Genomic DNA, 15,001 nt, shown 5'->3' on the forward strand with positions numbered 1-15,001 from the left:
TTAAATTCTTTCTTAGTTCTTTGGCTTTACTTCATTTGTCATAGAATGTTTACTGTATATACTTTAAGTTACTCTGAGGTTGCAGTGGTGTGCTAGTAAATGTTTAACAACTGTTTTTTTCAGAGGATATAAAAAGCTGTATGTGTAGTTTTCCAGTGTATGATTTCTGTGGAATAGACACTCCCACCATGGCCAATTTCAAGCCATCAATATAATGTCACTAACATGGCATGGGAATGAGATGCAGTAAACAGTTGGATCCAGCACACCACTGTCTGAAGACATGTATCCAGTTGGTTTCTTTGGCAGACATAACAGAAATAGCAACTAGTTCCAACAATAAGTAAAATGTATTACCTAACAAGCTAAATAGGGTGGCTCCAAAATTGATTAATTCAGTGGCTCAGTGACATCCTTAAGGTCCCAGGTTCTTTTTGTCTTTCTGCTGTGCTGTCCTTGGCTTATTGACTGTCCTCAGGCTTTCTTCATGGTTAGGAGGTGGATGCCATAGTCCTGGGTATTATATCCAGATTCAAAATGTCTTCAGAAGGAAGAGGGTCTTCTTTCCTGTGTGTTTTCTTAAGAGCAAGGAAACCTTTCCCAAAGGACGTCCCTCATAGCTCACTGGCTAGAATTACTTCATATCCTATCCCTAATCACTCACTGACAAGGAAAAGGGAAACTAATCAAAACCCATTCTGTGAAACAATAGATTGTGCCGGGCTTTCAGCAAGAGAGCCAGAAAGAGAGCAGATAGTGCAGATACCTGAACAAAACCCGGGTTATGGTAGAATGGTGGAAGGGGTGAACTATGGATTTGGGGTAGGCAACTAGCTCTGTCTGCTGTAGTAGGCGGTATATATTAAGGCAAAGATACAAGTATGGTAGATCTATTAAATGAATTTTTCTTTCAGTGTTTAATTCTGGGGAAGAAAGTAGTTGACTATTAAAAGTACTGACCCATATGGAGTAAGAAGTTGTTCCAGTTTTATTTTCTTGCACATATGTGTCCAGTTTTCCCAGCACCATTTATTGAATAGACTGTCTTTACCTTAGTGTATATTCTTGCTTCCTTTGTCATAGATTAAATGACCATATAGGCATGGATTTATTTCTGGGCTCTCTATTCTGTTCCATTGATCTATGTGTTTTGTTTTTATGCCAATACCATGCTGTTTTGGTTACCATGGCCTTGTAGTGTACTTTGATATCACGTATTTTGATGCCTCCAGTTTCGTTCTTCTTTTTCAAGATTGTCGTGGCTATTCAGGGTCTTTTATCGTTCCATATAAATTTTAGGATGATTTGTTCTAGTTCTGTGGAAATATGTCATTGGTATTTTGATAGGAATTGTGATTGGATAAACATATTGTGGTACATATATACAATGCAACATTACTATGCCACACAAAAAAAAATGAAATCTTGTCATTTGCAACAGCATGGATAAACAGAGAGTATTACGCTAAGTGAAATAAGTCAGACAGAGAAAGGTAAACACCATATTAGCTCACTTATATGTGGAATCTAAAGAACAAAATAAATGAACAAACAAAACAGAAACAGAGAACAAACTGATGGTTGCTAGATGGGAGGGAGGCTGGGTGGCTGGGTTAAGTACACCCAGAAAAGTGACAGGATTAAGTACAAATTGGTAGTTACAAAAGACTCCTGATGATATAAAGTACAGCATAGGGAATATAGTCAATAATATTGTAATAACTATGTATAGTGTCAGATGGGTACTAGACTTATCGAGGGGATCACTTCATAAATTATATAAATGTCTAACCACTATGCTGGACACCTGAAGCTAATATAAAATGATGTTGAATGTCAATTATAATTTTAAAAATAGTCATGGGGATATATAGTACAGCATAGGGAATATAGTCAATAATATTCTAATAACTATACAGTGTCAGATGGGTAATAAACTTACTGGTATTATTACTTTGTGAAGTATATATGGAAATGTCTAATCACTATGTTGTTTTGTACCCTTGAAACTAGTTTTTTTTTTTTAAAAAGTATTTCCCCATGACACAAAGTTAAGTTTTAAGAGAAACTTATCCTGAAGCTTCAGCATATTGGAGATTCCTTTGGAAGGTTGGTTTTGCTTGGAAATCAGATAATTCCATGACTGATCAAGTCAGTGACCTACAGGCATATTTCAGGGAAAATACCAATGGTACCATTTAAAGAACTGCATTTCTAGCTGCATCATACTTGCAGTTAATGCCATCCTACTGGTGTGTCATCAGCAAGAATTACAGGTGTCTGATTAGACAAAAATGGGTATAAATTTATGACAAGGAATAAGGAAATGCAGTGGAAGCGGTTAGGAAAAGTGACTTTACAATAAGACAAAGATTCATGTCCTTTTACTGCTGCTGGGTAGTGTTAATAGTAATTGGACGAATTATTTAATCTCTTTAGCCTGAGTTTCTATATCTATAAAATGGGGAGACTAATGTCTGCCTCCTCTGGTTATTGTCAGGGTTCACTGAGATACAGCCTACAAGGCCGCTTACTGGCAGTGTGGCCTGTGGCTAGCTCTCTGCAAAAGGTAGCTCTGTATTATTTTCACTTAGCCTGGATACCAGTATTTTTGCTCTTACTCAGTACTTAGGCCAGTGATTAGCAATATTATCATTTGACATAATAATTTTGATTTTCTTTAAATCAGTAGGCTTAATATTTATACCAATACTGCTCTTCTGATACTTTTGATAGATTTATGCTCTTCAGTAGTTCGCTCCATCTTTGTCAGTCTCCCCACATTCACATGATGTTTAATAAGATGAAGAGGCAGGCCCACGTCGTGGCCACGGACTCCCCAGTGACCGGAAGTAGTGCCTAACACGTATTAAACAGTCAATAAGTGCTGGTAGTTGAATGAATTAATCTTCTTAATGTTTTTCTGCCCCTGAGTTCAGGTTTTACCTGTTGGTTTTATTTATTAATGCTTAGATGTATAGAAATGTTAAATTTTAACTTAGACAAATCAACAAAATTTTCTCTTGGTTTGTTACATTACATCTCAGGAGTCCTTCTTCTCTCTAGAGAACAGATAAATATTTGCCTATACTTTCACCTAGATTTTTGATGATTTCTTTTTTTCACATTTAACTCTGATCTATCTACAAGGTCAAGAGCTGAATGGAGAATTGTAATGTAATGTAGGGAGTGATCCTTTATTCTCCCTCAATCTTTGCTACCTTATTTAGTTATATTGAATTATTATGTGCTAGCTTCTGCGCTCTCTTTTCTGTTTTGTCATTCTCTTTTTGCTTCAATTACACACTTTAAAAATTATAGCATTCTTAGTCAGAAAGGCCAAAGAAGTTACTCTCAAGACTCATTCAGTATGATGTTAGGACACAGTATAGGCCGTTGTAGCAAAGAGACTCCAAAATACAGAGGCTCAAATGAAATTGAAGCTTATTCTATCTTTCCTGTTACAGTGAGAGGTATGTGAGGTCCAGAGCTGGAGAAGCAGACCTTCTCCAGAGTCTTTGGGGACTGGGACTCAGTCTCTCTCTATCCTGTAGTTGTGCCAGCCCCTCCCTCGGGCAATGTCCTGGTCTGTGTGGTTGAAACTATGTGGTCTCATCTCCAAATCCATGTTTCAGGCTGTGGGAAAGGGGGTGGGGGAAGTCCTGGAAAGTGCTTTTGAGCTGATGAACCACACGTGGCATTTCTTACTTTTTTTCACATCCCTTTCATCGGCTAAACCACATTGCCACACCTACTTTGAAGAAAGGCCAGGAAACATGGAATCAAACTGGATGCGTGTGGATTTGACTGAAATTTGAGAGGTCCTATTATTAAAAAGGAGGAGGGTGGGTACTAAGGACAACTAATAGCCTTTGCCCCAGTCCAGTATTCATAGTTACAAATAATCATATTTAGCAGGAACGTATTATTTTTGCTATGTGAAAAAATCAGTCTTTGGAAATGGCAATAAAATACAAGTATGTTCTGATTTTTGGTTTCAGATGGCCAGTAACCCATGTGCCAGGTAGCATTCTATGCCAGTCTTTGAATACCAAGAAGTTGACAGCAGATTCTTTCAAGATCATAACTGGGCTGTTGGAATAACTTGGAAAAGAAGAGAATCGAAACTATGGCAAAAGTAAATAGAGCTCACTCCACCGCCCCTCCGGATGGAGGCTGGGGCTGGATGATTGTGGCTGGCTGTTTCCTTGTCACCATCTGTACCCGGGCAGTAACCAGGTAGGTGGCATTTTTCTTGATTTATTAAGGTGATCTGGCTTATCTTGTCTTTTAATTCTGCCTCATTCTACTTCTGAACCTGTCATTAAATGGTGTGTGTGTGTGTGTTTCCTTTGACTGCTCAGATATCTTTTTCTTTATAAGGAATGTGGTCTCTTCTATAAGATCTGACACATCAACTCATAGTGTTAGATATTTTTAGACTAAATATTGTGGCTGTTCCAGCCATCTGTTTTCATAAGCAGCTCATCCTAGAAAGGAAAAACGTGTAAGATCAAAATAGCCCTTGAAAACCTCTTGGCTCACCAGACACTGAACCATCGGAAGCTTAAAACCCAGAATTTAAATTATTTTGCTTCATACTGCATTTGTCTCTCATGGTGGGGGCTGAGTTCTAGGTTGAAGGAGAGCAACAGCAATAAATACAGAGATTCTATCAGTCTCACTTGCTCACATCTCCTTCTCTCTCTCCTTTTCTTTTATCCAAGGGCACAGTGTTGAAAATGCTTAAGCTAAACGTGTATACATTGAGACTCCTTGGAACAAATACATACTTGGAACCTGCGTGTGCCAGCTCTTTCCTCTACAGGTGCTTTCATTCAAATTAAACTCTGTTCTTCTCTGGCAGCACACACTTGGCAGCCAAAGAAAGAAATTTGCACTAATAACTTTATTTGATGACATCCTCAATAAAAGCATTGATATTACCTTCATAATAAACATAGAATGCAGGAAAGAAGCAGGATGTTTGTTTCTGCTGCAATAAGGGTTGATTAATTATGTGTCATAATAAACTGTAGACTTGTTTAAAGTAATATGATTGATGCTGAGTCTGATTTTTCTCCCATCAGTATTATGGATCTTGTGTTCTGGGTGAGAAGCGGTCACAGAGTTAAAAGGATTCTCTTTCATCTTGGTTCTTACATGTGGAAGCTTCCATCATTCCCATGACAGGAAAGTTCTGGAAGTGAGTTCTGTGCTTTATAGGAAGGGCTGCTGGAAACCAGAAAAGAGGGTTGTGGCTGGTGGCAAAGTCCTGTTATCAGAAGTTACTGGAAGAGGGTGAGAGGAGGCTACCTGAGCAGAATAAGCTTGGAAGAGAAAAGGGTGACGGCATAGACAACATCAGAATCTAGATGTTATGAACCAGGAAGCAATCGAGAGAACTGGAGATGGAGACAAGGAAAGCAGTCCACAGGGTGATGTGTCAATTCTGAGGATCAGTACCTATTGGACAATTAATTCCTTTTGTCTTTTGTTTTTTTTTATTTCCAGTTTTGTGGAGAAATCATGAACACACTGTGTAAGTTTAAGGTATACAGCACGGTGGTTTGATTTATATATATTGTGAAATGATTACCACGATAGGTTCAGCTAACATCCGTCTTCTCATATAGATACAATAAAAAGAAAAGGAAGAAGAAAAAGAAGGAAAAACAAATTTTCTCCTTGTGATGAGAATTCTCAGGGTTCACTTTCTGAACAACTTTCCTATAGCTCACACAGCAGTGTTAGCTATAGTCATCGTGTTGTACCTTACATCCCTGGTACTTATTTGTCTTATAACCGGAAGTTTGTACCCTCTGACCACCTTCCTCCGCTTCCCCCTTCCCCACACTGTGCCTCTGGTAACCATAAGGCTAATGTCTTTTCCTATGAGTTTGTTTGTTTGTTTTTAAGATTCCAAATATAAATGAGATCATACAATATTTGTCTTTCTTGGTCTGACTTATTTCACTTAGCATAATGCCTTCAAGATCTATCCATGTTGTCATAAATGATAGGATTTCCTCATTATTTTGTGGCTGAATAATATTCCATTGTGTGTACACACACACACACACAAACACGCATATGTTTTTTACACTTCTTTATCCATTCGTCCATTGATGGACACTTAGGTTGGTTCCATGTCTTGGCGATTGTAAATAATGCTGCTATGAACATGGGGGTGCAGATAGCTCTTCAAGTTAGTGCTTTCGTTTCCTCATTTCCTTTGGATATATTCCCAGCAAAGGAATTGCTGGATCACATGTGGTTCTATTTATATATTTTTTAGGATCCTCTATACTGTTTTTCATATTGGCTATACCAGTTTACATTCCCACCAACAGTGCACAAGGGTTCCCTTTTCTTCACATCCTCACCAGCATTTGTTATCTCTTGTATTTTGATAATGGACGTTCTAATAGACCTTGAGGAGATAGCTCATTGTGGTTTTAATTTGCATTTCCCTAATGATTAGTGATGTTGAGCATATTTTCATGTATCTCTTCACCTTTTGTACATCTTCCTTGGCAAAATGTCTATTGAGGTCTTTTGCCCATTTCTTGGGTTATTTAGTTTTTTACTGTTGAATTGAATGAGTTATTTATTATATGTGTTTTGGATATTAAACCCTTATCAGCTGTATGGTTTGCAAATATTTTTTCCCATTGTATAGGTTGTGTTTTTACTTTGTTGGTTGTTTCTTTTGCTGTGCAGGGGATTTTTAGTTTGACACAGTCCCACTTATTTGTTTTTGATTTTATTGCTTGTGCTTTGGGTGTCATATCCAAAAAAATCATTACCAAGACCCATGTTAAGGATATTTATCCCTATGTTTTCTTCTAGGAGTTTCATGGTTTCAGGTCTTACATTTAAGTTTTTAATCTATTTCAGGTTAGTTATTTTGTAAGTGGTGTAAGATATGGGTCCAATTTCATTCTTTTACATGTGAATATCCAATTATTCCAGCACCATTTATTGAAGAGACAGCCTTTTTTTCCATTGAGTATTCTTGGCTCCTTTGTCAAATATTAATTGACTGGATATGCTCAGGTTTATTTCTGGGCTCTTGATTCTATTTCTTTGCTCTATTTGTCTGTTCTTATGTCATCACCATACTGTTTGGTGACTATAGCTTTAAAGTATAGCTTGAATCAGGAAATGTGATACTCCCTGTTTTGTTCTTTTTTGTCAGGATTTCTTTGGCTATTCAGGGTCTTTTGTGGTTCCATACAAATTTTAGGAGCATCTTTTCTACTTCTGTTTTTCAAAAAATGCCATTGGAATCCTGATAGAGACTGCATTGAATCTACAGATGATTTTTGGTTGTATTGACATTTTAATAATATTGTCTTCCAATCCATGAACACAGGATACCTTTCCATTTGTTTGAATCTTCTTTGATTTCTTTCATCAATGTCTTATAATTTCTTGTAAAGATCTTTCACCTCCTTTGTTAAATTTATTCCCGTTTTATTGTTTTTGATGCTATCGTAAATGGGATTGATTTCTTTATTTCTTTTTTTGAAATTTTATTGTTAGTGTATAGAAATCCTAATGATTTTTGCATGTGAGTTTTATATTTTGCAACTTTATTTAATACACTAATTAGCTCTAACAGTTTTTGTCGCATCCAGCGCAACACAGGCAGTGAGAGAATGAGAAGGGGCGGCAAAGGGTTAAGAAAGAAACAGAAATCAAGAAAGTTATAAAACAGGGGGCCAAGGGTCTCCCAGCCTGAGAGGACTGAGAGCCCCGAATCGGGCCACCTTCTGGCTTTTATTGATATATACACAGGAAGTAGTATTGATTTCTCCATGGTCTGTGAGTCTCATACATCATACCAGAAAACTGATTCAAATCAATCACCCTTGCCTGCAAACAGCTGGAATAGAAAGTCCCATGATGTCTTAACAATTATGGTATGTGCCTCCCCAGGGACAAATCCTTTATGCTGAAACTTATTGATAAGAATGGAAGGAGAACTGATGTTATCACATCATTGACTCACTTCCCAAGCAGGTTGTGGGCAGCAATATAGCCACATCGGCAGAAGCTCTCCTTAGCCAGGGGAAGGTGGGGGGCTGTGCCCATCTCTATCAACCCCGTGAGTTCTCCTGGTCGTCCCCACGGGGTTCCACCTGGCTTGGGTTGTTCCTCCCGTGAGGAATCTTACCCGTCATTGGCTGACCAACCATCTTTTGGGGGCCAAACAGAGAGACATGAAGTGTAAGCACGAAGGTGAAGCAAAGTCCCTGAAAGGAAGAGTCTCACAGACTCTTCTTTCTTTAGGGATAGGCATGAGGGGACAGACGGTTAGGCTGCTGTGTGACAAGTTTTTTTTTGGTTGAGTCTTTAGGATATTCTTTATGTAAAATCTTGTCATCTGCGAATAGAGACAATTTTACTTCTTCCTTTACAATTCTGATACGTTTTATTTCTTTTTCTTGCCTGTTTGTTCTAGCTAGGACTTCCAATACTATGTTGAATAAGAGTGGTGAAAGTGGGCACCCTTGTCTTGTTCCTGATCTTGGAGGAAACACTTTCAACCTTCCACCATTGAGTATGATTTTTTTTTTTTTTTTTTTAAGGAGGTCGCAGCTCATAGTGGCCCAGCAGGGAGCAAACTTGCAACCTTGGTGCTATTAGCACCACACTCCAACCAACTGAGCTAACCGGCCACCCCATGAGTGTGATTGATGTTAGTTATGGGATTGTCATATATAGCCTTTATTATGTTGAGATATGTTACTTCTATGCCTAGTTTATTAAGAGTTTTTATCATGAATGGATGTTGAATTTTATCAAAGGTTTTTTCTGCATCTATTGAGATGATCATGTGATTCTTTTCTTTCATTATATTAATGTGATGTATCACACTGATCAATTTATGTTGAACCATTATGCACCCCAGGGATAAATCCCACTTAATCATGGTGAATGATCCTTTTAATGTGCTGCATCCAGCAGCAACTGGAGAGGAGGGAGAGTGAAATAAGAGGCTATTATGGGCTGCTGAAGCATAATGAATTGGAATATAGCCCTATCCAAAGAGACTGATAACCGCCTACCTCATCCCCAAGCCACAAGGCCTGATTTCTTCTCCTGTTATCACTGAGCTCTAAAAGCTTCCTGTCCTGAATTAGGACGTCATGCTTTAAGCTCTGATTCAAATGTTCATTCAAATGTCCATGTTCATTCTTTTTGTGTGTGTGTGTAAAACATGCTTGCACTGTATTTTTCAGATGTATTTCAATTTTTTTTGTGGAGTTCCAGACATACTTTGCTCAGGATTATGCACAAACAGCGTGGATCCATTCCATTGTAGACTGTATGACCATGCTCTGTGGTGAGTATTGTTTACCAGGGATAGACAATTACTGGCTACTCTCGAACTGTACATGACAATGACCTTCTACTGCCTTTGATTACCAAGTTTTCTAAGTAACAAGGTAAAAGTTGGCTAAAACTAAAAGAAAATACTGATCTTATCTTCTGTCAAACCCAACCAATGTGCTCTTGAAATTAATGGTCTTGGCTGATGTCAGATGGAACAGGTACTTAATAACTCAGAAGGACACATGCCATTTTGTTCTTCCATATAAAGATAGGGTGCTGGGCATCATAGGACTTACATATATTTTGCAAGCAGCTAATCATACAATGTATGCTTGGTTTCTTTCTTCCAAATGCTGTAATCCCCTCATTCTCAGTCATGTAAACAGTCATTGGATAGTACCGTGAACCATTTCTACATGATCTCCTTAAATGAGTGCAAACAAAATGTGCAGTGCATCTCAAATCTTGTTTTCATTTTGTTTCCTTCCTAGAGATTTCAAACTTTGTCTCAGAGATATCATCATGTCGCATGCATAAATCTTCAGTCTTAGAGAAGTGTTGGGGAAGATAGAAAGGTGTAATTATGAGATGACACATTCACTATGGCTGTAATTTCATTCAAAAAATCCCAACAGTGCTATATATAAGGTACATAGAGTGCTCTCAAAATTCATGGAATCTCTCATTCCATCTATACATGAGAGGAAAACTAACCTTGAGATTTTTCTTTTTATAATTTTCAAACCAAAGTTACTAAATTTGTGGCTTCAAGAGTTTCCGAGATTGAGTCAAATTGATACAATCTATTTGCAGGCTAGACCCATTTAATCCTTTCATTTGGATGATTCCTGAGTATTTCAGAAAACTGTTATCTTTTCAGGCCAGGTCTTGGTGGCAAGAGGGAAATACTATATTATTTATTAACTCATAAATAATGCCATCTGATTCCAATGTAGGTACTAGTTTCTATTTATTTTTAGAAAAAAAAGTGTACATACTCAGGAATCAGTTAAATCATGCTGCAATTTATTTCCCTGGTTGGAGGTCATTTGAGAGCCATTCTAGAACTAAAAGTAGGTTTCATGAAAAGGCTAAATTGATTCTTTCTACTGATAACACTGAAGGGTCATAAGGGATCCAAAAACAATCGTATCTTTGGGTTTTCTAGCCTATCTATCTATCTATCTATCTATCTATCTATCTGTCTGTCTGTCTGTCTGTCTGTCTGTCTATCTATCTATCTATCTATATCTATATATCTATATCTATATCTATATCTATATCTATATCTATATCTATATCTATATCTATCTATCTATCTATATATATATATATATATATATATTTTATTTTTTTTTTAAAGCAGTAAGACAGTCACTGGGTTTTCAAGTTCACATGATTAGTCACAGCCTTTGTATGAGCACACCAAGACAGCCATGTTTGTCTTTCTCAGAGGATACAGGTGACTCATTTCCCTCACTTTTATGTTTTGAGAATATTTATAATCCCCAAAAGAGGAATAAATGACCTTCAGTGACTAATATGGTCACAATGACTACGTGAGGCATTGAGCTAAAGCAGGGTCATGGTAGCACGACCTTAAATATGCAGCCTATGTAAGTTCCATGCGAGGACCTGATGCCTGTTGTACGCAATTACCGTACACCCACTTGCTCACCTGGCAATATTAGCTGTATACAGAGTGAACAAGAGTCTGCAGAATCACATCTAGGACACTCGTTGGGGATAGATCTGTCCTATCATGAACCGAGAAGTGAGCATTTTTCATTGAATTTGGTGACAATTTTGTCACTTTTCCAACAACTATAGCAGCAACAGCCTGGAGAATTAGACATAGTTTCAAGATAGTTGCTCATTTCTGAGCTCCGGAGGTTATATATACAGCCAGCCACTGTTTCACTAGACAGGAAACATCAGGCTGTTGATAGATTCTATCCTGTACATTTGAATCAGGCCCAAATTTCAACCTGATCAATACAAAACTTATACTGTAGAGAACTGGCTCTTCTGGTGACTCTTGTCACTAGGAGTACTGGTGTCAGCATGAATTGTTCCTTAGGAAGAACCTTACATGGTTTCCTTACCCATCCTCCCTGCCATCAGTCTGGGAGACACAAGGAGCCAGAGTAAAAGGGTGAAATAGCCCCGCCCTCGGTGTCAGGTGCCCTGAGCTATACCTCTCAGGGATCTTGGGCATGTCACATTCCCCTGAACTTCAGTTTCTCCTTGGCCTCTTCCCCCTTTAATAGTCTATAAACCTGAAGGTTGGTACAATTCTGCCACAAATGGAATGAGGCCGAGCAAAATGTCACCATGGGCGTGAGCATTTTCTTAAATTTTTCTGGGCTTGAACTTCTCATCTGTCGGGTTTCCTAAAGCCTGAAAACAATGCCAGATTGTAGCATTTGTCTGTGATCTCTCTCCTTCGCCTTTTTCTGCGTAACACTGCTGACCACGCAGAATTGCCTACTTCCCTTCCTCCCAATGAACTGTCGCAATTATTGCTAATGGTATATGAGCAATACTATAGGAAACATACAAGGTACATCCTGTGCATGTATAGTTTAAATAAGGAGTTGACTCACTGTTTAAACAACACCCCATAGTCCTGGGATGTTGGCTGTAATAGAATGGATAAGTGGAATGAACACTGAAATCAAGTCAGGAGACTTGATCCTAGTTCCAGGTTTGCTACTTATTCTCTGTGTGCCCGTGGACGATTCATTTCCTTGCTCCTCAGTTTCCAGATCTATAGAGTGAGCATGTGGGGTGGGGTTGGGGGAAGAGGCTTGATGCTTTAAAGGTCACTCATTCTCTGCTCTGCCAATGCAAGACCCCTGCTTTTCACGTTCCCTCAAGACCTTTTTGCTGAACCCGTTTATTATTGTTTTTGAAGCTCCACTTGGGAGTGTTGTCAGTAACCATTTATCCTGTCAAGTGGGAATCATGCTAGGTGGCTTGCTTGCATCTACTGGTCTCATCCTGGGCTCCTTTGCCACCAGTCTGAAGCATCTCTACCTCACACTGGGAGTTCTTACAGGTAAGGGCACTTTGTTCTACTTGTCTCACCCCCACCCTATTCAGGGCTTGTCAAGCACAACAACAGAGCAGTAATTCATAAAATATTTATTTTGTTAGATGCATAATTTAACTGACCTAGCTTATGTCTACCTACCTAGCAGTTAAACAAAAGAGTTCGAAATGCAATCGACTGTACTACTGTAATGAAACTGTCTCACCACTTTAATTCAGCCACACGATAAAAGGAGCTTTCCCTTTGGCAGCAGTGTATGGCTGAGATTCTGTACTCAGAAGCTACAGGATATTAGCCAGTATAATGTAAATTTTCAACAATGAACAACCTCCTAACATGTTTGCCAAGACATTAAAATACTATTTGCTGTCAACTGAGTTGCCCTTGCTTTATAGTGAATATCATTCTCCAATAAATGGGGGTTTCCAATTTAAAAAAGAAAGCCCGTGTTGTGAATATTCTTCTATTACACATTCTCTCTCAGTGTCATGTTATGGCAGTACACTTTAGAGAATCATAATGAACCCCATAGAAAGAAAAGCAACATATGTGTATTCCATAAGGGGAATGGGTGGGATCAGGGGGTGGGTTGGTGGGACTGGAGTAGCAGTTTGCCCCATCACTCAGAGGGGTGTGGAGAGTAGCACTAACTCATGCCAGGGACTGTGCTATAGGGGTAGCATGATCAGGCCGATGCATGATATAATCTCACAGAAAGGCTGTATGTTTAGCTCTGTTGGATAAAAAAGTTATCTGTCCCATGTAACCCAAAGGCCTGGTTGCTAGGGTGTCCAGCCAGTTTCCCAGCGACTGTCCTGGTCTTAGAACTGAGTCTTCCATCTGGGAAACCCAGGCCAGTTGGGGTCATTGGTGACCCTGCACTGCAGATGGGAACAGGCACTGCAGGTAGTTCTCTGTTTCCTTCCTTAACATTAGATGCCATGAATTCTAGGTTTAAAGTCCTTCCGATTTTCTTGACTTAAAAGGAATAGAAGCTGGAAATCTTTAAAAGGCTTTCTGCTGGCTGTAAGGGATATTTTCAGGTTGCTATGTACATGCGATGTCCATGTATAAATTGGTATGATGTTTCCCAATTACGTGAAATTACTCTGGAACTTTCATGGGGTCGTAAATGCTATTTACACCCAAATTCCGGAGTGGTCCAGATGATCAGAATGTGTCTTCACAGGCAGTGCAGGGTTGAGGCAATTCTCTGGATAATTTCAGTTAAAAAGAGGTGCTGTTGGAGAGAATAATTTCTTAGGGCAGCATTATCCTCATTTTCTAGTTAATTCCAATGTAGCTGGTATGATCGTTTTTAAGTTCTTCATTTCATTTAGTTTACGAAGCGTTATTTCCTTAAGGTTTTTCTTTCCAAGAAGAAAATCATACGTATGCTATACTTTCCAAATTGTGGATTACTGGTGAGGGGAGGCCCATTTTCAGGTTGGTGTAGGAAACAGTTTTAAAAGGGTTTAACAGAAGGTCAGGTTGTCTTTAACCCAAATAACTTCATTCTGAGATGTTTTCTTTCATTGGCTGTTCATGGTGTACCAGCACTCACGGATTTCTCTTTATCCCCAGGTCTTGGATTTGCACTTTGTTATTCTCCAGCTATTGCCATGGTTGGCAAGTATTTCAGCAGACGGAAAGCCCTTGCTTATGGGATTGCCATGTCGGGAAGTGGCATTGGCACCTTCATCCTGGCTCCTGTGGTTCAGTTCCTTATTGAACAGTTTTCCTGGCGGGGAGCATTACTCATTCTTGGGGGCTTCGTTTTACATCTCTGTGTTTGCGGTGCCTTGATGCGGCCAATTACTCTTAAAGAGGACCATACAACTCCAGAACAGAAGCACATCTGCAGAACTGAGAAACGAGACTTTCAACAGGCGTCTCCCTGTTCAACTTTGACTAAAGAATGGGTGCAGGCCCGCCTCTGTTGCTCTTTGCAGCAGGAATACAGTTTTTTGCTGATGTCAGATTTTGTTGTGTTAGCCATCTCTGTTCTGTTTATGGCTTACGGCTGCAGCCCTCTCTTTGTCTACTTGGTGCCTTATGCCTTGAGTGTTGGAGTGAGTCACCAGCAAGCTGCTTTTCTCATGTCCATACTTGGCGTGATTGACATTATCGGCAATGTCACATTTGGATGGCTAACCGACAGAAGGTAAAATTCGTGAATCCACCATTGGTTCCCCACCAGGCAACTTTAAGTTTGGAGTTTCCCTCGGCCCCTTTCCTTGTAGAATACCTAGATCTGAATAATGCTGACAAGTTTTCAATATCTGAAGGCAACTCCCTTGCTGGTTCGTCTAGTCAGAGGTTGGCAAACTTTTTCTATAAAGGGATTGATAGTAAACATTTTTGGCTTTGCGGGTCATATGATTGCAACTACCCATGTCTGCCGTTGTAGCACAAAAACAGCCATAGACAATATGTGAACAGATGGGAGTGGCTGTGTTCCAATAACGCTTGATGTATGGACACTAAAATATGAATTTGTCTTATACTTTTGACATGTCACAAAATATTGTTCTTTTGTTTTTTTTCCTCCAACGATTCAAAAATGGAAAAGCCATTCTTAGTTCACAGGTAGTACAAAAA

At 39.0% G+C, this 15,001-nt stretch overlaps 1 protein-coding gene across 7 annotated transcripts in view; it reads left to right on the forward strand.

Moving 5' to 3' along the window:
- The window catches only part of SLC16A12 (solute carrier family 16 member 12), a 185,119-nt gene that overhangs the window by 65,346 nt on the left and 104,772 nt on the right, over positions 1-15,001 (forward strand). For 6 of the 7 annotated variants that reach the window (XM_088791967.1, XM_074339409.2, XM_019739039.3 and 3 more), the window contains 4 exons: positions 4,002-4,239; positions 9,252-9,355; positions 12,263-12,406; positions 13,985-14,564. In XM_088791967.1, coding sequence (XP_088648093.1) covers positions 4,130-4,239; positions 9,252-9,355; positions 12,263-12,406; positions 13,985-14,564 — 938 coding nt within the window. In that variant the 5' untranslated portion in view covers positions 4,002-4,129. Of the gene's footprint in view, positions 1-4,001; positions 4,240-8,470; positions 8,570-9,251; positions 9,356-12,262; positions 12,407-13,984; positions 14,565-15,001 lie in introns of all 7 variants that reach the window. The other variant, XM_088791969.1, reaches the window with a different exon arrangement.

The sequence above is a fragment of the Rhinolophus sinicus genome, chromosome 15 (genome assembly GCF_057876585.1).
Source record: "Rhinolophus sinicus isolate RSI-liver-muscle chromosome 15, RSI-T2T, whole genome shotgun sequence".
NCBI classification, from domain to species: domain Eukaryota; kingdom Metazoa; phylum Chordata; class Mammalia; order Chiroptera; family Rhinolophidae; genus Rhinolophus; species Rhinolophus sinicus.